This window comes from Periplaneta americana, chromosome 14, assembly GCF_040183065.1.
Source record: "Periplaneta americana isolate PAMFEO1 chromosome 14, P.americana_PAMFEO1_priV1, whole genome shotgun sequence".
Lineage (NCBI taxonomy): Eukaryota > Metazoa > Arthropoda > Insecta > Blattodea > Blattidae > Periplaneta > Periplaneta americana.
In genome coordinates this window covers 70,804,946-70,830,139 of record NC_091130.1, presented here as the reverse complement: position 1 = coordinate 70,830,139, position 25,194 = coordinate 70,804,946, and the positions used below count along the sequence as shown (strand labels likewise).

Below are 25,194 nucleotides of genomic sequence, written 5' to 3'. Positions count from 1 at the left end.
CACACGAACTTGATATTTTTTTAAGAAAGCAGAGAGATCCGATGGGAATTGTTGATTTTATTCAAGATTATATAGCTTAAAATCTCGCAAAACCCAAATTTTTAGAGAAATTTTAAATGAGTGGAAAATCTAAACGAGTGATAAAATGCTGATTTATTGTGAATTTTAAAACCATTCGGAAAGAATTAGCACAATCGCTTGGAATTTGTAGGTTTTATGAATGTATATAGGAAAAAACGCATTTTTAGCCTGAGGAACGACAATTCTTCCACATATTGCCATACACTAGCAAACGCATATATTTCTGGACGCGAACATGAATCTTTGGATAGAAATATGTGTTTAAACACGAATTTGACATTCTTTTAAGAATCCAGTGAGATCCTATGGGATTTGTTGATTTTATCCATGATTATATAGTTTAAATTCTCGCAAAAACCAAATTTTTAGAGAAATTTTGTATGTGTGGAAAATCGAAACGAGTGATAAAATGCGGTTTCATTGTAAATGTTAAAGCCATTCAGTAAGAAATAGCACAATCGCTTGGAATTTGTAGGTTTCATTAATGTATATAGGAAAAAACGTATTTCTAGCCCGAGAAACGACGATTTTTCCACTTATTACCATACACTAACAAACGCATATATTTCTGGACGCGAACATGAATCTTTGGATAGAAATCGGTGTGTACACACGAATTTGACTTTATTTTAAGAAACCAGAGAGATCCGATGGGACTTGTAGATTTTATTCATGATTATATACCTAAAAATCTCGCAAAAACCAAATTTTTTAGAGAAATTTTGTATGAGTGGAAAATCGAGGCGAGTGATAAAATGCGGTTCCATTGTGAATGTTAAACCCATTCAGAAAGAATTAGCACAATCGGTTTCAATTTGTAGGTTTTATTATTGTATATCCGAAAAAACGCCTTTCTAGCCCGAGAAACGACGATTTTTCCACTTTTTACATTACACAAGCTAACGCATATATTTCTGGACGCGAACATGAAAATTTGGATAGAAATGTGTGTACACACGAATTCGATATTTTTTTAAGAAACCAGAGAGATCCGATTGGAATTGTAGATTTTATTCATGATTATATAGCTTAAAATCTCGCAAAAACCAAATTTTTAGAGAAATTTTAAATGAGTGGAAAATCGAAACGAGTGATAAAATGCTGTTTCATTGTGAATGTTAAACCCATTCAGAAAGAATTAGCACAATCGCTTGGAATTTGTAGGTTTTTATTAATGTATATATGATAAAACGCATTTCTAGCCCGAGAAGCGACGATTTTTCCATTTATTGCCATACACTAAGAAACGCATATATTTCTGGACGCGAACATGAATATTTGGATAGAAATAGGTGTGTACACACGAATTTGACATTCTTTTAAGAAACCAGAGAGATCGGATGGGATTTGTAGATTTTTTTCATGATTATATAGCTTAAAATCTCGCAAAAACCAAATTTTAAGAGAAATTTTGTATGAGTCGAAAATCGAAACGAGTGTTAAAATGCGGTTTCATTGTGAATGTTAAAGCCATTCAGAAAGAATTCGCACAATCGCTTGGAATTTGTAGGTTTTATTAATGTATATAGAAAAAACCGCATTTCTAGCCCGAGAAACGACGATTTTTCCACTTATTACCATACACTAGCAAACGCATATATTTCTGGACGCGAACATGAATCTTTGGATAGAAATACGTGTGTACACACGAATTTGGCATTTTTTAAATAAACTAGAGAAATCCGATGGGATTTGTAAATTTTATTCATGATTATATAGCATAAAATAGTTCCATACATGGCTACCACAAAGCTGGAGCAGGGTTGAATCTTTCTGTATTACAGTAGAGCAGGCGTGGCGAAAATGTAATCGTGCGCCGAGCCACTGTTTAACCTGCAACATGCATAACACCTATGAAGGGAGGCGGAAACCCGAAGGGGAAGTGAAGCAATTGTCTGACTTATTAACGGTTTTTCATTTTCCTTACGTCAAGCACTTGATTACAATTTTATATAGTACAATGCTACAAACTAATATTTAGTGCGTGTAACGAAGAAAGAAATGAACAATGAAACGTAGGATACATTATCGCAACCTAAAATTAACTGTCTTCAGAATGTTTCTGCGACAGAGTTTCAAAATCAGGAATGATGTCACTTAGTAGATCACGAATGTATTTGTCTGTCAGTCGTGATCTAAATTTGGTTTTTACTATTTTCATTGTTGAAAATAATTTTTCACAAACGTAAGTTGTAGCGAACATGGCTTCGAAAGAGAAAGCGAAAGAACGAAACTTCGGATATTTATTTTTGGCGAAGATTTGAAAAGTTAAACATTTGTCAAGTCTAGCTTTCATTTAACATCACATTGTAAATCTGTGAGTTTAAATTGAAGATCTAACCGCATTATTCGTACATCTGCTGAAAAAGGATCGACGTACAGAGATAATAATAATAACAATAATAATAATAATAATAATAATAATAATAATAGCAACACTTAAGCTTTTAATGTTTCATGAGTGACATGTAGTATAATGCTGTTTTATGTTATACAACCGTTTCCTCGTAATACTTGTGAGCAAATCACACATTTAATATTCTCATCATATTGGCAGCAAAAAAATGCGTCCTCCCATCCTACTTGAAACTTTCATTTTTGTAGATGTACATGTATTCGAGAGAGACATTGCGACTATATGCCACTCGCAGATCAGAGTTTGACTCCAGTGAGTGAGAGAGTGGCGGTTGTGGGAGGTAGAAAGCAAGAGAAACCATTGCGAGCCACAATGTGCTCGTGAGTCAGATATTCGCCACGGCTGCAGTAGAGCATCCCGTTTAGAAACAGTGAAAACGTAAACAAAGTGCAAGTAACGTGTGGGGGGAGAAAGAGCCGTGTGATAAATACGAGGGATGCACAATGTTTCAGTTACAACATTTATGGCGGTGCATTAATTGAAATTGTATTTTCTAAAAACACACAAAACAAAAGAACACAAATTGCATAACGTTATCATATACACATCTTAACAAACAAGCAATTGTAACGTTGAAATAATTCAATATAACAAATCAAATTTTTCTACTTATATAATGTTGCTTTCAAGCAGCACTTTTTACTGTCATTTCATTCTCTGTATGACTAACATAATATCATCGTCTTCTTTGGCAGAATTAACAAAATCTATAGTATATTGGTCTGAAGTGACAACATTATTTCCTAAACATAATTACAGTACTGTAGTTTTGTTAATTCGGCCACAGAAGACGGTGATATTATGTTAGTCATACAGAGACTGAAATTCATGACTGTAGAAAATGCTGCTAGAAAGCAACATTCTATAAGTAGCAAAATTGGATTTGTTATATTGAATTATTTCAACGTTACAATTGCTCGTTTGTTAACATGTGTTCTTTTGTTTTATGTGTTTTTGGAAAATATAATTTCAATTAATGCTCCGCCATAAATGTAACTAAAACCTTGTGCATCCCTCGTGTTTATGGCACGGCTCGTCCCCCCCCCCCACACGTTACCTGCACTTTGCTTACGTTTTCACTGTGCCTAAACGGGACGCTCTACGGTATATTATAAAGCAGTTTATATTGTCGCCAATACTGCAGAAAAACTCTTCTTCCCACTCTAAATTAAATCTCTCTCTCTCTCTCTCTCTGTCTTAGTCTTAGTTTTAAGGCTTTGATATAGACATACTCTTGATGTGCTTCACTGCGTTCGTGTTCTAGTGATATTAAACAGGGGATGATGCTTATCCGAGCTTTATGGAGACGCAGAAGGGTTGAGGAGAATATATATTGCAGGTTGCATAGTGATTACAGAGTGAGTAATGGACACCGATGGCATAGGAATTAGACACCCATAAATGCGACAGGCTCATGTCAGTAGATTTACTGGCATGTAAAAGAACTCCTGCGGGACAAAATTCCGGCACATCCGGCGACGCTGATATAACCTCTGCAGTTGCGAGCGTCGTTAAATAAAACATAACATTTTAACACCCATAAACGACACAGCATCATGCTACTTGAAAGGGCAGGTTATATGTATGTGCTACTTGAAAGGCAGTATGTGTGCTAGTGGGGTAAAATATGGTAGAATAGCGATCAAACATTCATAAACGACACAGCATAATGCTACTCGTGCTTACACGTAATTGGAATAGCATTAAAATATACATACTTACTCACCCTGAAAACTATCGGATGATATTCATTTAGCACGGATGTCGACTCACAACTGCACTACACATTACACGTAACATCATTCTGTGCGATAACTTCATCACACTGCCATCCCCGTAGTGCTGCAACCCCATACTCATGCAATAACTATACGTCACATTGGCATCTAGTGATGCGACTATATACCTTGGGTGTTATACGATATACGACATTTAAATCGTTTATTTCAGAAATCAGTCAAACGCCAAAACAAGAAAAAATGAGTTAATGGTGGCATAATGTTCTATGAGGGTGTACGTACATTTTTGTGCTGAAAACAGTCAAATGCCGTCCTCCTGTAACGGCCATACGTTACGTTGAATTTCGTGTTTAGATCAGAAATCAGTCAAGCGACAGCGTTTAGCTGGTTTCTGCAGTAAACTGCGGGTACATTTTGTGTTCATAGTTTTGTGACCAACTGATTGAAAAAGTGTTTTATGGTTAGCGCACACCTATAGGCGTAGTGAAATGTCTCAAAGTTCCGAAGACGAGCCTGTACCTAAAGGGAAGCAAGGAGTGGTAAACGAAAACATTTATAAACGTAATAGCCTACTATTCGGAATGAAATGGTAAAAGGAGAAGGCTATGTTTTTTATTCTGGCAGGGAAGTACCTCAGAAAACCAAGCCCGACATTCTCACTTGTAAGTGCAATACGAAATGTTATTTAAACATTAATGAGGAAGTGATAAATGAAACATGAAGGCAGTGGCGGCTCGTGAATTATTAAATTGGGGGTTCACATTAGTATATGAATAACAAAAGAGACTATTGATTAAATGTTGTCCTTTTCTTATGTGTCTTAATTGCCAATAATATAAGACAAATATTTTTAAATACTGGGAGAGATATTCATTTTGACAAGGTCTGGAACTAAATTTAAATAATAATTAATATGAAGATTAAAATTAAAGTTCATATCTAAAAATATCAAAGTAAAAGCATTTAATATCTTGTTTTACTATTTGTTTCTACAATAAGCATTTTCTTTTATTAAAACAATTTGATAATTTGTACTTAAAAAATGAAAAGTGTATTATCTTAAAAGTATCCATTAGGAATACTGCATCTTTCAGTTTTTGTCACGGTTGAACTTCGATTTTTCTTCTATCCTTTATACAGGGACATCATTTTATTTTTACTAGCATTTCTAATATTAACCTGGCTATACCTTTTGATCAACGGTTGAAAACAGTAAACACCGTTTGCTACTCCCTTTCACGACTGGAGTTAGATGATACTGGCGCAATATACAAACAAATCACTTTACTAGGTATAGGAGGGAAGAAAAGTAGTTCATCCATTTACGTAAACTAGGAAATATCGCGGTTTTGAGTTTGATAATTTTCATTAGGTTTTTGTTTAATCAAAATACAGTACAGTATTAACAATTAGTGTTTTCACGCAAGAACTGAGATGTCCATGCGGACGTATTTATTATCCAGTGTATATTATACTGTCTACAGCACATTAGCGTACAATATAGCGAATGAAGTTAAATTGAAAAATATTCAAATATGGATATTTAAACACATTTTTGAAAATTGTGGCCGTTCATTTCGATACAGGCTTCAGTTTTAATGTGCATATTATCGCACTATAGACTATTATACCTAATTCCAATTACCACTTTCGTCCTTCGTACCAGTAACTCATGTTGAAATAATTCTGTACCTACTCTATAAAAGAGTACCTTACGTACTGTAAATTCAATCTTCACTTCTGCCCGATCCGAAAAGATAAAATTACTCAGACGTGCTATCTACTGTCCGTCCAAGTGGTTATGTCGCAGGGTCGTAGAAAGGGGGAAAATCACGTGACAGTTAATTACTTAACGAGGTCCTTTTATTTAAGTTATTTTAAACAGTTGTATAATTTTACGTAGACGTCCAATTCCTAACAGAAATAAATGTTTTCAGAAAAGAGCTAAGAAACCCCAGCCACTAGCCTTTACAGAGGGGCGAATAAAGCCGGGATGCTGGTGAGGGAAATCGGGATGCGACGTAGGCAAATGGACGACAGTACCTGTGCGAAAATGACTCAATATTGAAAGCTCTTTCGTCACTGGAAAACGCGAACATATTTTTGGAACGTACTGTTTACTGTGACCGTGATACTACTATGACTGTATATGCGGTCTTGGATCTTTGTGAGGAGAGTCGAACTCCATTAGTAGAAGGGGTGGGAGTGAAGTACATTAAAAAAACTCAGGTACAATAAAAATTGAAGTAAAAATAAAATGATGTCCCTGTACATGTATAAGATAAATATAAACAAAAGATCTGATACACAATGAGACTGTATGTTAAATTTGACACAAAATTAGAAATTATCTAAATATTTCACACATAATAAGACATCCTAAAGATCGGACATAAAATAAGACAATATTTGTACATTTGACACAAAATAAGATAGAACGACATCTATATATTTTACACACAGTAGGAAAATATCTAAAGATTTGACACACAATAAACACAAATATCTAAAGATCTAACACGCGGTAGGGAAATGTTAACACATATGTATGAAGCTTTGACATAAAATAAGACACGTAGGCCCAATGATCAGTTACAAAATAAGGTAGGCCTAATATTTATAGATTTGACACAAAATAAGAAAGTATCTAAATATTTTCACACAGTAGGAAAATATCTCAAGGTTTTACACGCAATAACACAAATACAGTTTTTTCTGCAGATAAGACGACAGTTGAATTATAAAAATATCCACAAAACGGGGGTAGTCTCATCTGACAAATACAAAAAGGAGACCTTAAAATTCTAGACTAAAACCATTACAAAATAGAACAAATCACTTACTTGTATATTTAAAATACTGCGAAATCATCATTTTCGTCGTCCAAGGCAAAGAACTGGTCAAGCACGTCCTCACGTTCACTGTTAACAGCGTCGTCATATGGGTCCCATTCTGAATGTGGCGAGTCGGTTCTACTTCATCAGTATTCCATAACAAATCACTCTCTGTGACATCCATAGCGTTAGAAATTCCGCACTTATTTTTTAAAGGATTTATCACTGTTTCCACTTTCACTTTTTTCCATGATTTTAGCGCGAAGTCATTCAGCACATCAAGTGACGCAGCACACATGTTCATAGACGTTTGATAGTTTGAGGTTCGTCTTGAAGGACAGGTATAAGCTACGGTAAAACCATAATACTGTTCTCGAAATTTATACCTCGTCTTATCTGCGGAAATATAAGTTATCTAAAAATTTAGCACATAATAGAACAATATCTAAAGCTTTACATACAATAAGACAATATAATACAAGCATATAAGATTTCACACAAAATAAGACAATATTTAAGAATTTGGCACACAGTAAAACAATGTTCATGTACAGTTTTGGTATATAAAGTCCACCCTTCTTTCTTTCTTCGAAGCAAACAAATCAATTGAGGGGCTTAGAACAAAAAGCAGGTAAGTGACGGAAACCTAGTTTTGAGGAAATTACAGTTAAAGTTCTACATGCAATGAAATATTATACACTAGTTTGGTGAAATGATGCCCATATAGCAGCACTGCACAGTGTGATCACTTACCTGATTTTATCCCAAAGAAACATCCTTTTGGGATATCACAGCAGCACTTAACTCATTTTTAATAATGTCACTTACCTGCTTTATGTTCTAAGCCCCTCAATTAGTTTCATTAAAATTTGCAATATTGGTAATCATGCTTTTTTTCAATAGAAAGCATTGCTAATGCACTTAACCTTCTTTCGGTCATGGTGCTTCTTAGAAAGGTCTTTATCCTTTTTTAAGGTTGAGAAGCATCTTTCGGCCTCAGAAGTTGTCATAGGAATTGTAGTAACAATGAGCAATAGTTTGTAAGTCTCTGAAAATGTATCTTGTAAGTTATTTTCTATGAGAAATTGCAAAAGACTGACAGCGCCACTCATATTTCTAAAATCTGATCTTCTGTAGATAATCTGCAATTCTGTTTTAAGGCGATCCTTTTCCAAAAAGTCCACACCTGTGGAGTAGGCCTAACGGTCAGCGCGTCTGGCTGCGAAACCAGGTGGCCCGGGTTCGAATCCCGGTCGCGGCAAGTTACCTGGTTGAGGTTTTTTCCGGGGTTTTCCCTCAAGCCAATATGAGCAAATGCTGGGTAACTTTCGGTGTTGGACCCCGGACTCATTTCACCGGCATTATCACCTTCATCTCATTCAGACGCTAAATAACCTAGATTTTGATAGAGCGTCGTAAAATTACCCAATAAAATAAAATAAAAAATAAAAAAAAATTCCAGAAGTTCATAAACATCCATTATTTCTTCAAATAGTTCATAAGGGAAGTGTTTCTCATATTGTTGAAATTTTTCGGTATCATAGAGAGACACGGCAGAAAAGTGAGCAGTAAAAGAAAATCTTCTTTTCGCTCGATTTGCGCTGATGTCGCAGACTTCCTTAGCTGCCACAGTTCTATTAATGTAAGTATTTTCAGTTCATATTTTTTTTTGTTGGCACCTCCGCATTCTCAACTTCCATGCTTACTGTCTCCATTCTCTCACTTTCCTTCTGAATTGCTTTCTGAAATGTGTCTACATTCTTTCTTATTTGTAGAGCATCAGTACCCCTCTTCTGAACTTGATTAAATAAGGTATCCACGTCTGGCATAATGTTGTGGAAAACTGTTAACCAGAAGAGAAAATGGGAGTCCTCGAGCATCCGTCGAATTGCTGTTGCCTGGTTTATTGTAACAGACTGTTTGGACATCGATTCTATTCTCTCCATGCACTGAATTGAATTGTTCTCTGTTCTCAAATACTGTGTTAACAGTTCTAATTTTGAAGTTCCACCTCGTAGCAGAAGCATGTGGAATACTTTTTCCAACCACTTCGTCCAGAATGGCAATTCTCTGAGGCGAGTTACTGAAAAAATTAGTAATATCGCTTAGGTTGGAAAAAAAAAATACGAACACTTTGGTTCTGACTAGTGCATTGAGCTACAATTAAATTGAGCTGGTGAGCGTAACAATGCACAAAATGATAATTTTTGTAAGTATGCTTAATAATAGCATGGACACCAGCATGTTGACCATTCATAACATTGGCACCATCGTAGCTCTGGGAAACTAATTTGTCTGGGTTAACAACTTTTTCCAAGACATCTTGAATACATCGAGCAATTGATGTAGAGTCATGTCCAGAAGGATTGCAAAATTCCCAGAATCGTTCAACTGGTTGCCCATTGTTTAACACATATCTGAACACAACAACCAATCGGAAAGCAGATGAAATGTCAGTTGTTTCATCTGCTATTACCGAAACAAATTCTGCGTTTGAGATTTCTTGTTTAATGTAGTTCTGACATACTGTAAGCACACACTCTAATAAGTCATTCTGTATTTCTTTAGATGTCCCTTTGAACACAGTAGCACTGGTAAGATGGTCCCTTAAAGAAGCATCTAACTCTGTCGAGAAGTTTATGAGACCTTTTAAAACACCAGGATTACTCGAGTCTACACTTTCATTATGGCCCTGAAGTGCTATTTCGAATGCACCGCAAAAATTAATGCAGTCGATAATTTTAGAAAGCATATAACGATTTTTCGAGATTTGTTCATTATGTCTCTTTATGTTCAGGCGATAAGCACTATCCAGTTGTTGGCGAATGTCCACTTTCCCTAAAATATTGAACTCCAGGACAGAATTCAAGTGTGACTGCGCACGTTCATGTTTCTTTGTTTTCTGACTCAGGGGAGCCAAATCACGGACACTAATTCTTACCCAACTAGACTAGACGGCATTTCGGAAGGCAGTCAGCTGCAATATGCGCCGTAGCATTTCTGTTATGTGACGTCACAAGCTTGTACAGTAGAACCAATCGGAATCGGTCTATAACAAGTACAGTACTTCCCGAGTTCGTTTGTTCACGTGTGAGTGTTTCAATACATTGAATAAGTAAAACTAACATTTTCTGTGAGTCTGTAAGATAAATAAATGGAAGAAGAGACTGTAAAAAGACAAATATTGAACATGCAGGCGCGGAAAATAGTGTTTAAGTTGTATAATTATTTTAAAAACGTTGACGAGCAGAACGCTGCCGGCCATCTTGATGCTGACTGCAAAGTTGCCAGCTAGCAAGAAACGATTGCAGAAGCATGTGGTGTGGGATTGAGAACCGTGCAAAGAATACTGTTAGTGAAGGAAAGAGGGTTTGTTTGGTGTCATGCTTACAGTAATCAATGGCTAAGGTCATTATTATCTTTTGATAATTTGAATTCTCTCCTGCGCTATTTGTAATGCACGTGCTTGTGAAGTACGATGTGGCAATGTTGTACACAGCCTTGTTCTCTCTATCTGTCTCTCTCGACGCAAATGCTAGCAGACTACCGCCTTCCGAATTGCCGTCGACTCTAAGTTCGCCCGCCACCTTCTCTCGCAAATAACAAGCATGGAAAACAATACCAACGACTGGTCACCTCGCAGCCGCAAACCCATGAATTTCTTTAATAAATACCATACTTAAATTCCCTTTCAAAATCTCTGTTTTTAGATTTTGTTACCTGTACAATGTTGATCTGAGGTGTTGGTCTACCACTTTGTTTAATTTCTATCTTCTTATTATCCAACGACAAGTTGGAGAACAGCAGTTTTTTCAACTGACTAACTTTAACAGCTATCCTCACAGGGTGCCTGAGCACGACTGATAAGGGCGCGCACGGTAGCTTATGGGGAAGCTCCCCCACCATCTCGCTTCTAAGAGTCGGCCGATCTTAATCCCATCAGCTCCCACTGACGTGTCATAACACGTGCTACTGAGCAGACGACAAATGCATTCTTCCTGCCTCGTTTCAAGATTGTTTATTCTCTCTTAGAGCGCTCAGAAGCATATAATTCTACGCTGTTTTTTATAGTGTCGTAATATATTATATAATACATAATTTATATATTTTATTTATTTATTTAATATTAGTATACTACTATTTTTAATGGGGTTTCACGTGCTCAAGTGCTCTAATGGCGTAACCGCCACTGCATGAAGGTGTTTTCATTCTCTTGAAAATAAAAACTCTCAAGATACCTATATTCAGACTTTGGTTGAGGTTACTGCAGTTAAGCGTATACGTAGAAAACAAGGTCCAGAGCAAGAGTTGGTAATGAAAATGTTAATGAAGATTAAATTATCCTTTCTCTTGTGTCCCAGTAATACTTTCGTTTCATATTAGTTGGCGTTTCAGGCGATGAGCTTACCACTTGTGTCTCTGCCCCCTGTCGGCAAATAAGTGTAATTAAATTCCTTGCAGGCAAGGAAGTCTCCGCTAGGGGATACCTATATTCATACTTCGGAATTATGGGTTAAATTACGATATTACTGGTACAGATAGGGTCGTTTTGGCAGTGCTCGGCATTTGGGAGATCTCGACACTTTTCGGAAAAGCAGCCATTGCGAGCACTGTTTCTAGTGAAAACAGTTCGAACTATATGATATCTGTGTTGACTGTGTTTGTAATCTCTGTGTAAGTGAACCTCGTGGCTCCAACTTATGTTTTACGATCACACAAGGCAATAAACACAATACATATTGTGTAAAGCTTGCTGTCCCCTCCATATTTACAGGAATTATGTGGACCTTGTTATAATGACCTCCCGAGTTATCTCATTAGTAGGCTACATTAACATAATGGAACACAGTTCACTATATACATTGAATTTAATACATAAATAAATAATTAACATTAAGAGAACAATATCTTAATATATAAAAGTGAATGTGGGTATGTACTGTTCTCCAACCAGGAGATTAACCGTGAAAGGATGTGCTTACTATTGCGTCATCTATTAGAGCGAAGTAGATAGATAATGTTACCGTTATAACGTCAGTTTAAAAAACATGGGTTCTCCTGCATATGTTATTTCCTGTATGGAGAGATTAAAAGACCAGAGGTGCTATTCATAGAGATTTCGCAGCACGCGCTACGAGCGTACTAAGCTAGCCCCGGCTATCCACTGGTCACTAGTACAGAATTCAAATCATATCCTATCGCTAACACTGGTTTACGAATATGAAAAACGCTGATCATCCACCGGAAGCCCGCGCTAAAAATGTCTATGAATACGGCTCCAGGAGATTAACCGTGATCTAATTTTGTAATTAGGGTAGTATAAATATGTGTGTATCACTGCTATCGTTTGTTCTTTGATAGTTAGCCAATGAAGATTCGTGTACCCACGTGTGTGACCTTATGACATCTTATGACATCAACATTCATTCACAGCATTACCCCGCTGCGTGTCATTCCCCTGAGACTTTATCCTGGTTGGAGTACAGTATGTATGCCTATGTGTATATGTTCTCTATACATATCTACACGCTTTGACCGATATGTGCCAAAATTTGCACATTTAACCTTCACAACGAGGAGAAAAACATAGGCTATATTAAAATTGTTACAATGGACGTTAAATTAATTTTAAAAAATATGTGTAATACTAAAATGCAATCTTTTTATTATTGTCTGTTGTATTCAACATCGACTTTCACGAGGCCATGGAAATTATAACACGAAATTAAATAACATTGTTGATATACATCTTGAAGGCTAAAACTAGACAATAAAATTCATGCAATAAGTATCTTTACGCAGTTGTAGATAGTGAGCAGACTGTGTTTTATCCAACTGAATTCTTTGAAACCACAAGGATTGCTACTATATAATTTAATACTTATTATTGAATCACCACTAGTACTATTGCGAAATAATGGCCTACTAAAATTAAGCAATGGAACAAGAATTGGTGTCAAAAAACTCATTCAAAACGTAAGAAGTGACAATATTAACTGGCAAAACGAAAGATGTTTTAATCCCACACATTCCAATGATACCCACTAAAATGCCTTTCCATTTTAAGTAATAGCAATTTCAGTGCTGGCCATATTAAAATTAAGTTCACGGACAGTCGCTCAAAGTTGCAGACATTAACTTAAGAAGTCCGTACTTTTCACATTCTCAACTATATTTTATTTATTTTATTTTTATTGTCAAGCGCCTGGCATTAGAAAACAACAACAACAACATATTTTATACAAAGAAGTAGGAAAAAAAAGGAAGATTTTACACACATCAAAAAAGCAATTAAATGATACTTTTGTCATATTGCTAATGTAGTATGTGAATGTACATAAGACGACAGAAAATAACACTGTATTAATTCTAAAATATACGTCTTTCAGAATATTGTTATGTTCGAAAATGTGTTATTGCGAAATTCTAACTGTATAATCACGTTGCCAATGTAATATGCTATGCGTTGTGGAATTAAAAATCTCTTAATTTCTAAAAAAAGAGAAAAAAACGGTATACGTCTCTCAGAATATTAGTCTTTATGCTGAAAAATGATGTACTGCGAGTTTATATTGTATCTGTATTCTGTGTATAAAATAAGAATTAATATAATACTTGTGGCTTGTAGCAGCAACTGCTGCTTGATAGACATTGAAAATCACAATTAAATTCCTATACACAAAGACCCACGTTACTGACACTATTCATGACCTTCAAAAACCCTAACACAGCTGTATTAATAACTCAAATGAAGATGAAGTACATTACGTGAACCACGGCCCACTGCACAACACTACAAAATAAACTGCAAGATGTCCTGCAGTATATGTTTTTGCTGCGATGGACGCACATATTCTTTTTTAATTTTTACATCGTAATATGTAATACTGTCTTCATGCATAATTTCACTTCTTGAAACGTTGTTACAAACATCATTTTTTACATAGTCGTTTATGAGTTCTTAATGCAATACATTTCTACCACATTTTCTTGGTCGACCAGCTACATTCATAATAATGAACTAATAAAGGAGAACAGACTAAATTCACAACGTAACAACACTATTACTTTTAAGTAATGCCAGATAAAAACACACGCACTAATATTGAAGCACGAAAAAAATACGTGACAGTTGAAAGAAGAACAAACCATTATTACGGTATCGAGATCTCGAAAAGCATGATATTGTGACGTCAACATCTCGCATGGCTTCGATAACTACATTTTGTGAACGTTTTAAGGAAACACGATGTTTGAAATTTCATTATTTGAAACGTAGCCTTTCCTATACACGAAGTCCCGCATTACTGACACTATTCATGATCTTCAAAAAAATCTCAAAAAGCTGTATTAATAACTCAAATGAAGATAAAGTACATTACGTGAACCATGGCCCTCTGCACAACACTACGAAACGAACTGCAAGATGTCCTACAGTATACGCTTTACTGCGACGATCATACATATTTTTTTTTAATTTAAAGCTTCTTATGAACTTCGCTACAACCTATTTAGATTTTCCTGCAGTATTAATATTATTAGCTTTCCATTGAGACATCACACAACCTTGCAGGATGTATAGTTTTCACAAAATTATCTGCCATAGTTCAAATTAAATATATAGATAGATGTTCTGAATTTGTGAGCTATAATTTCTCAAGTCATATTAAAAAAAAAGGCATACAGCAGTCAACGGGTAAAAAATCTTCCAATATAAATTTATATATCTACGTATATATTGATTCTTTGGTACGATCGATAGATAAATTTTGGCTCTCGATGACACCCCAGCGGGTTCAGACTGGGAGCAAGTGAATTCCCTGTTTATCGTCAGCTGTCTCTGAAATTCAAGCGAAAGCATACACAGACCTGAAATTGCGTGAATTGCAGAGCTTCAGAATCAATGTACAGATTTTATAATAATTATTTTATCTCTGCCTCTGTGCAGCGTCACAATTGCGGGGGAGGAAAGGAGACAGTAGAAAGGTTGTAATGCTTTTTAATACGTTGATTCCTATGACTAAGATAGCTACTTGAAATCTAACAGTCACTGACCGGCAGAGATAAAATGTAAGATCTGTAGAACATTGATACAATGCTAAGTGGGCCTATAGGGACCGAGGGTTGTGATTTTGTTTTGCTATATTTCAAGACAATGCTAATTCGTTTAAAGTTTGTGTGACTGTAGCCTATATATAGGCCTATGTTCGTTTGGTTTTACTTTATTTATAATTTGATTTTTTATTTGTATTTCTGGTGATGTGGAAGAGAAGGCTTGTTGGCCTTAACTACGCCAGAATAAATAAATAAACACACACACACACACACACATATATACATGTATACATACATACATACATACAAATTAAAACACATTTGAAACAGTAGCAGCTCATGCCTGAAAAAGTAGGTGAAGCATAAAATTCTTGCAAGGTTTTCAAAGCCCATGTAGGCTAGTTACATTGATAATCGGAACTCTATGTAACTAAAGTAATTCCCTCCCATAAATTCTCATGATATTCAATCGTGAAAGTGATTTCAATGTATTTATTTGTCAGCTATCAGTGCACTTAACGGTACATGTAAATTAAGATATACTTATTGCTTACCTATCTTTCGAACGTACACTAAGTTGATCCTCCGTTCCTTCAGGGCTGCGAACCTGCCAATAACGTTCTCATGGAAGGGCTGTGATTCCATCATCTTGTCCAACATATCTGTTTGGAGCGAAATATTCCTTAAAGCTGACAGTCTCTTCTGTGACATTTTTTGTTTGAATTCATTTCAAACACGAGAAGCTCCTCTCGACCGATACGCTAGTAGACGGTAGTATTAAAATGAGGGAATATAACTTATACACTTCTCCAAATACATCTTTGTGTCACGAAGTCTAGCACTTTTTAACTGGTATATTTCTATATCACTGTTCTGGAACAAAAGCATAAGTTCAGTTTTTAGAATCTGCGCCTTTTTTAATATGCTAAAATAGCTAGCTTACAGTGAAAAAAGCGGATCATGTTGGAAGTTTCTACTATGTCAAATTTTGAAGTATCAGCAAGGCTGACGAAACGAAGTTCTTCTAAATCCCCAAATCTTTTATCAATCTGCATGATAATGTTGTCAATGATCTCAAAGAACAATATCTTGTAATTAAGATCATGTTCTACATCACTTTTTCCACTGTAGCAGCAGTCTATACTTTCTCCCTGAGAATTCACTTCTATTTTTGCTATGTTCAAAATTCTAGCATAGTACAGTATCTGAAATTTCCACATTAAGCGAAGAAGTGCTTTCGTCATGGCCCCGAAATAATTCCTGCTTGCTTAAATACAAAGCGGCGTCGATGACTGACAGCATAACATGTCTGTTTAAACGAACATTTTCAATATATTGCACTAACAACAGCCTAGCATTTTCTTTCAGAATATTCCCAATAGTGTTCATATTCTTCTGTAAATGTTTGAATTGCACTTTAAATGTTCCACCGAATTTCCATGTTTTTATAGAGCACGACTAACATTATTTTAGAAAATCACTGAATCCAGTTTCATTCCACACATGTAGTAAGGCGTGACTAACAAAATAGTATTTCAATGTAGTGGCTCCCACACAACCACTCACTGATGCTTGCAGTACCATGAAATTTTAAAATTAAGTTCGTATGATTTACCAGCTTGTCAGTTTAACTTTTTACAGTTTATGTATAAATTGGTTTTCTGTATAGAAACAATAGATATCTCTTGTCCTGTTCACACCAGCGATTAAACGAGGTTTGAATTAATGTACACACTGTGTCATTGAACGGATTCATTTTCACATTGCAACATAAAATTACAAAAACTTATATAGTACAGGTAGGTTCTAACACAGTTTGTATTGTATTGTATTTATTTATTCCCTGTACAATCATCACAGATTATAGGTTCGTTATTAGAAATCCATTAAAAACTGAAACACACTTAATGTCTTCAACTAATAAAGTAATAAGTAAATTAAATTATATTTTAAAAATTAGTCCTATCACATCTGAATAGCTCGACATAGGCCTACCGACACAAAACATGACGAAAAACAGACTGAAGCAGTGAGGAAAGGCAAAAATTCATTCACAACTTCCACTAACAAGGCTGTGTTCAGAATATCAAACTTTCTTTCCATTGCCTTCATAGTATTAATTTTTAATGGACTTTTCCTATGAGGGACAGTAAAATTGTGGCCAGAAGAATAAAAAATGAAAGGAATAAAGATATCAGCAGAAAAATTAAAATCATAAAACATGAGAGGATCTATATAGGAAGAAGACTTGACAAAGCAGAATTTTTAGGAAAGAATTTTCTTTATGACGGGCCATGTTGCTGGACAGACAAGTACTGTCTTCCTCTGACGAGTTTAGAGCTGAGACCTAAGGTATTCTTGCCATCGGTGCAGGAGGGTTGCAGGTAGATTCTTTTGTTGCGACAACGAAGTGGGAGGAGTGGGAAGTATTAATCGTCCAAAAACATGCAGTCTTCAGTTTGTAGTACTGTTTTTACAGCACAGCAAGTTAAAAGTTTCAAGATCCATATTGTATTATCTCTGGTTGAGTAAGCTGTTGAAATTTGTTGAGGAAAATAAATTAGAGACGGCCAACTGTGCAGTTGTCAAAATTTGTGAACTTACACTAATAATTCCTACGATTACTTCCTCTCTGTTCTGAAGATGTTGAAGACATTTGTGATAAACTCTATATGCCAAGAGACAATTTCACAGTCGGCAGTTTTCAAATTAAAAAAATCTTTTAGGAACTGTCACAAAAATTTAGATTTTACCATGTCGTCATAGATGAGTTTGACAAACAAAATGGGAGAATCATTCTGCAGTTTAAATGACAGATGGGTAGGTAATTTATTTTCTAAATACAGGATGTTTCAGGAGGAATAGTAAATATTTAGAGGCCGGTAGTATGGACTATGATGAGTAAAAGAGTTTATATAAACATGTGTCCAATTTTCAATGGATATGGAAATACAACTCTTTGTATGTTGTGCATAACTAGCCTACAAGACAAAGAGGAAACACAAATGACTTAACAACTACATTTATTGTTTACTTACATGGTATCAACATTATTCAACAGTTCAATGCATTCTTCCGCTCTGTTCTTCTCAGGTCGTCTTGTTGTTCCTTTTGAGAGCAGTACTATTCATAATGTGAGCGACCAATAATTTGATCCTTGTGTTTGCTAGGTTTTTGTACTCTTTGATTCCAAAGACAAAATCGACAGGATTAAGGTCTGGGGACCTTGGAGGCCAAAGGATGTGACTACTGCGGCTGATTCATCTTTTGGGGAATGTGACATTAAATGAGTTACCTGGAGGGTAAAATTTACAGGCACTCTGTCATGCTGGACGAACATGCCCATCTTTGTGGCTAAAGGAAATACCAACGGCTATTTCTCTACATCCCTTTATGACCAGTGCTACCCTCAGACGATCTTACAAGGGCAACACGTATTATTCTTTTGTGCATAGTCATTTGCTTCATATCATTTCTAAGGCTTGTTATATGTAACATTCTAAGAGCTGTATTTCAACACACATTAAAAATTGGACACATGTTTATATGAACTCTTTTACACACAATACTCCATACTACCACTCTCTAAATTATTTACTATTCCTCATGAAACACTCTGCGTATTCATTGTAGCCTATTTATTTACTGCTTCCCTATTTTGAAATATTACTGTACCTTGAGAAGAGGTCGAATCGGTGAAATGTATGGATTCGTAGATCATCTGGATCGCATCTGTCTCCTCTTCTGTTCTGGGTCCATCTGAAAAGCAAGACTGAGTTTCTGGTTGATATGTACATATATTATCAGGCAGTACATCTCACTTGACCATATGTGTCAATTATTGTTTGTATGCATCTGAAGTCTGACTAGTGTAATATGTAGCTAGTCGATGTTGTCTGCACTGAAGTGGGAAAGAAACTGGCCACCCTAACCTATTATCTCCTAACCTAGTTACCTCATAAGTGGTGTCTTGTTTGTATCACTTGTGAGGTTCAGACTTGTCTTCGGACAGTTGTATAAACAACAATAATTATGAATGAAAATCGTCGTTATCACACTGATTGCTAGCTAATGAACAGGATAAACAGTGCATATTAGATAAGAATGATAGCATGTACGTCATCAAACTATCAACAATAAGTAAAACATTTTTAGGGAGCCCTAGTTATGTACACTGTCAGAAAAAAAATAATGGGCCTTTGAATATTCTAAACTCCAGATACAAGAAACTGCACATGCTCAGAGACATAGAGCATACATACACAAATTATCGCTAGAGGAGTTATTGAAATTCGTTCTATTTCGAGTGCTGTCGTAAACCGTTCTGAAACGCACTTGAGAAAATACGAAGAAAATGGATTTGATGTATAATTTATATGAACGACCCAGTTCAGAAGGAAACAAATGAAAGTTTAAAGTTTTGAGAAAACTACATTTTAAAGCAATATGTTGCTGTGAGAAACCAAAGAATCGTTGAAATTACTCCAGAATTCTGTTAATGATTTTTCATAAAGTTATACTATAAGTTTCAAATAATTAGAATGTGTTAATTGGATTTTTCACAGCAACATGAAGCTTTAAAATTCTGGTTTCTCGTAACTTTAAATTTTGAGTTGTTTCCCTTTTGAACTGGCCCGTCTATATAGTGTACTATATTTAGACCTTGGTGAGGAAACTGACATGCTGCGCAGAAGTGAAGTCTTCCGTCTCGTCTCAGTTAGTTCAGACATGTGTGAGTCATGCAGAGAAGAGCGGATTTGAGCCTGGGCGTAGTGATTTTTATTTCTTGTATAACTCGAAAATAGAATTTATTTTACAGAGTCATGTGACCGATGTTTCAGTTTATTCAACAGAAAGTGGAATAATTATTGCCCATATCCTACCAGTTATTATTAGACTTGACCTGGCTCAAAAAAATAAAAAATAAAAATAAAAAACGAACCATTTCTTGGGAGATGGTTTGTCTTCTTCAAACAAAATAAAAAATTAAAAAGAAAACAGTTATAGAAAATGCTCTCTAAAACATAATTTTAACATTATTCCGATCGTAAACTATTCTGACCAGAATAAGTCAGTTTGCGTCTACTCGTTCCTGCTAATAATGTTTCAACTTTTCGTCTCTTAGGTTTCTTGCTGCTCTCCTCAAACTATTTCCTAGAACAGTCCAGGTATCAATTTTCAGAACAAGATACTGGTGATTCCCCAGGTATGATTACATGTAACACATTTTCCGAAAAGTTACGGTACATTTCAAAGTCTAACAATTATTAGCTAACATTTCCCTGATACTTTGATTACTTTCAGTCCATTTTTTAAAACACTCTGTATTAATTGTCAGTACTGTTGTTGTTTAGTCAGCTGCTGGAAAAGACAGGCCTGAACTCTCGAGTGACACCAATAAGGTACCACTCATGAGGAAATCTGCCAGGAGATAATGGGTTAGGATGGCCAGTTCGTTCCCCTCTTTGTCTTTACTATTCTTTACAATTACATAATGTCGTCATTACCTCATTTACTCACATGTGACCAAGAACTTGCAAATTTTGAAATACAAATATTAAAATTTTGTCTCCGCCTTCCAGGCACCCCAACCTCAGAAGTGGGTTACAACTAAGCCACAGCCAGAAATGTCGAAAAGACAACCTGGTGGCATTGGATAAAAAAAAAAAAATTTGCCCTGAATGTGTTATTATTAGCTGTAAGTGAATGTTTAAGGTTGATATTAAGGTTGATGTTACTGTGAACAGAAGGTAACTCTTTTAAATTCGGAATGTTACCTGAGTAATCTTTTAGGAATTTATGCCAGTATTTCGTCTTCTCTGTCTCAAGAGCCTCCCGGATGTTTGTTAGGCTCTTGGTCTCCACTGAACCTGTTAAGCAGTGCAAACTCAATATAACATTGAACAACATATAACTAAATTACACACTTTTAAGTTTGTTTTCCTTTCCTCAAACATTTTATTTTGTTCGCATTACTATGGGTCATTGAATATTTTAAAATCCACACGTAGCCAGTGGCTAAGTCAGTATAATTAATAATTGTTTATTTACTTGACTTACAAGTCAAAGCATTGTATGGAGAGTATATATTTTACAATTATTTGTAAATAGGGCTCGGAAATTGATGACCTAAAAATCACAGGAAAATGACTTATAATATGGCTTTAAAATTGTAAAAAATATGACATCAAAATGATTTCTAGAATCTCAGACTTGAAGGATCGCCGGTTGTCTTGAAAGACATTCCTGTGTATTGAAAAGCTCTTCCCTCCTTCAACTGACGTCATGGGCACATACGTGAAGTGACCAAGGTCCACTGGTAAAAAATCTTCATCAAAAGCACTGAAGTCAGTGTTTTCAACTTGCATAACTTTATCGGCTTTCGACGTGACTGATGCCCAATGTTGTTTTCCAATACTTTTTTTCATTTTCTCTCTTACTTCTTATCCAAATTTCCTACTCACTGTTGCAAATTTTCTACGAAACTTTTAACATTTTTGACTGGTGAATGAATGCTCTCATCTCCTTTCTCATGTTTTTGTTATTGCCAAAATTGAAAAGTTACCATTGATATATGAATTTGAGGATCAGACAGCAAGCCTTGAGAAACTGCTGTAGAAGCAACACTTTCTCTAGCTATACTGTCTTCACTTGTAAGATACAGTATGCTGACTGCGAGCACTGCGGCTGCAGTATTTGTACTGTTGCATTGAATGGGGGCAAGCACATTACACACATGGTCAGGAGTTAAGGTTGATGCAGCCATAAGACAAATTCCTCCATGACACAAACTGCACTAGATTCTGGAATGTAGGGTACGATTACACTATAAAAAAATTCCGTTCAAAACAAGGAAAGGGCAATAATGCAACAAAAATTAGAACATTTCCTAAAAATGACCAGTAAACAATAAAAGACAAAAAAATATAAATAAATGCAAAATAAAAGTAGACATAGAATATATTGGTTCGTGTTGAAATGAAAGGAGTTTATATTGTATCCTGCATTATCTGTCATATCTCAGAAAAAAAAATGATATTTCATCAACTTCCAGCCCTATTCATCACTCATCAACTCTCCACTATTTTTCCACCTCCTTTCTGATATTCCCATGACATCTACTCTGTTTCTTCTCCTTACTTCCTTCAAGTTTTCCATCTTACCTGGCAGGTGTAGAGATTCAATAGCTCTTATTTCTTCTATGGTCACGGCTTCCGCCATGATATGCTCTTCCTCAGTATCCCCCTCCCGGACATCCGAATGGGGGGATAGTTTACGTCCGGAATCTTTTACTGAGAAAGGACGCATCATAGCATAATTTCTTTTCACATCTTCTTTGGGATGGAGAAATGCGGAAGCTTCCCATTGCTCTCCGCACACCACTCTCTCTTTCGCATCTTAAAAGATCCCAGGGGGCCCCAGCGTGGAGGTGAGGAGAGTGGATTTGACTAATTAGGCCCTCCGGACTTCACCGAAATTCACCACAAGGATTAAATATCAGATCCATCAGGGTTTTTGACCCAATCAGAGACCGGGAAATCCCAATTAGCCTTTGCCCCCCATATTTGGGCTAAAGGATTATAGAGATCATCAATGTGATAAGGCCAAAAAAGATTCTTATCGAACAGACACCAAGAAAATTAGCCAAAAAAAAAAAGCTTTAAAATTAAGGTTAACAGTCACATATGCTCTCTTCAAGTTCGGCATGAAGTTAATGAAAAAACATTAGGTAGGAAAGAGGTTATAATTATAAGTTTTGTTTCAATTCACTTCCTCTAAAGGGGTAGTTTTCCTTACACAAACATTATCAGAATTTGTACACAGATCACATAACTAACTTTAAGTTCTGCATGAAGTTTCTTCAAATTATGTTAGATAGGAAGAAAGTTATTAATTTTGCCTAAATTCACCCGCTAGAAAGGGGTAGTTTCCCTTACACAAATATTATCAGAGTTTGTACTCACATCACATAGCTATCTTAAAGTTTTATATCAAGTTTCATGAAAATAGTCTATGTTACAAAGGACGGAAGTTATTAATTTTGCCTAAATTAACCCGCTATGAAGGGGTAGTTTCCCTTACACAAACTTTATCAGATTTTGTACTCACATCACATACCTACCATAAAATTACTTGAAGTTTCATGAAAATATGTTAGATAGGAAAGAAGTTACTAATTGTGCCTAAATTAACCAACCATAAAGGGGTAGTTTCCCTTACACGACCATTATCAGAGTTTGTAATCAGATCACATAGCTACCTTTAAGTTCTGCATAAAGTCTCATGAAAATTTGTTAGATAGGAAGGAAGCTATTAATTTTGCCTAAATTAACCCCCAACAAAGAGAGAGTTTATCTGACACAAACATTATCAGCGTTTGTACTCAGATCACATAGCTACTTTTATGTTCTGCATAAAGTTTCATGGAAATATGTTAGATAGGGAGGAATTTATTAATTTTGCTTAAATTCACCCTTATAAAAGATGTAGTTCGCCCTACACAATCGTAATCAGAGTTCATACTGAAATCAAATACGCTACCTTAAAGTTCTACATAAAATTTCATGAAAATCTGTTAAATAGAAGGGAACATGATAATGATGTCCAGCTACATTAAGAAAATTTCAAACTGTGCGATGGCCAGCTTATGTGAGAGCAGCAATGGACCTCTGGTTCTCTAAAAGCCATTTGTAATTAAATATTATTAATATTGTTATAATAATAATAATAATAATAATAATAATAATAATAATAATAATAATAATAATAGTAATAATATTGAAATTTAGTAAAAAGTAGTATTTTATGAGGAGCAAGTATGATTTTAAGAAAACAGTACCGCGGCCTACCCAAATATGTAATACAGCGATAAAATATGTTTACCTTACTCTATAAATGTGCCACCTGTAGATTTGAATCTCAAGTTTTAGAAAGGAGCTAATTCTAAATTTGCATTTTTTGTGATGAAATGATTAATATTTCCATGAAGTACCGTATTGATTTACAAAGAAAGGAACTTAGTCAAACCTTCCCCTGTATCTCTAACATCAAGTTATTTTTTATAGTAGTGGACTGGTACACTCGTATTTAGCCTATTCCTGAAAATAAGTTTCTTTGCTCTCCTAAAATATGTCAAAATTTCTCTCAGTTTCTTTCCAAAAAGTGTTATCCTTTCTAATATTAATACATTCCTCACTTTCATTTGATCATGAATTCACAAAACGCAAATGAGTTAACAGTTTAATGTGTGGTATTGGGAGAATTTTGAAGTTTCATTAGTGTTACAATTATAATAATAATAATAATAATAATAATAATAATAATAATAATAATAATAATAATAATAATAATAATAATAATAATATTATTATTATTATTATTATTATTATTATTATTATTATTTATTGAAGTGGTTGTAAATGTAAAATTGAAACTATGTTAATGACACACATACCGTACATTGTCAGAAACTTGCATTTTCAATTTATTTTAAAATACACATTCGCTATACTTAGTATACCTACTTTGAACTTTTATAAAATCGTTAAAATAAAAACAAAACAAAATAATCCTTACACTATAAATGTTAACATATTTTAATAGTATTTAAAAATTAACACACGTAATTATATAAAGTCTAGTACCGGTATTTAATTATTCTGTTCTATGGGATTAATACGTTCCTTTTTAAAGGATACAAATGTTTTAGAATTATCTAATTTTAGGGCGGAAAGCTGTAGTCTCATTTCTGGTTTTGCATTTACCCTATTTCGGTAATTTGTTTTCATGGATAAATATGCAGAGAATCCAGATATGAAACTGATTAATATTATTTTTTTAGATTTGTAATAGTATTAATGTTATTAATAATAATAATTGGATGTAATAATTGTTAATATTTATTTTGTAATTTTACGATTAGGCCTTTATTATAACTATTATTAATGATGAAGTTTCATGTTTTTATTGATTCGTATTTTCGTGACTTCGTACACATTTTGCAGTAGGCCTATTCTTCAAATTTGAAATACTATTTATATATAGGCCAATTTACGATTCACCAAAGTCC

At 35.0% G+C, this 25,194-nt stretch overlaps 1 protein-coding gene across 5 annotated transcripts in view; it reads right to left on the bottom strand.

Annotated features, from left to right (window-relative positions):
- Positions 1-5,122: 5,122 nt before the first annotated feature.
- LOC138713443 (uncharacterized) overlaps positions 5,123-25,194 on the bottom strand; it is a 51,608-nt gene continuing 31,536 nt past the window's right edge. The window contains exons 1-5 of one of the 5 annotated variants that reach the window (XM_069845549.1): positions 22,289-23,052; positions 20,903-20,995; positions 18,801-18,884; positions 15,680-15,787; positions 5,129-9,153 (exon numbers count right to left, since the gene is read on the bottom strand). In XM_069845549.1, the coding sequence (XP_069701650.1) occupies positions 8,723-9,153; positions 15,680-15,787; positions 18,801-18,884; positions 20,903-20,995; positions 22,289-22,436 (864 nt within the window). In that variant the 5' untranslated portion in view covers positions 22,437-23,052 and the 3' untranslated portion in view covers positions 5,129-8,722. Of the gene's footprint in view, positions 9,154-15,679; positions 15,999-18,800; positions 20,996-22,288; positions 23,053-25,194 lie in introns of those variants that run through there. The other 4 variants (XM_069845550.1, XR_011335869.1, XR_011335871.1 and 1 more) reach the window with 4 other exon arrangements.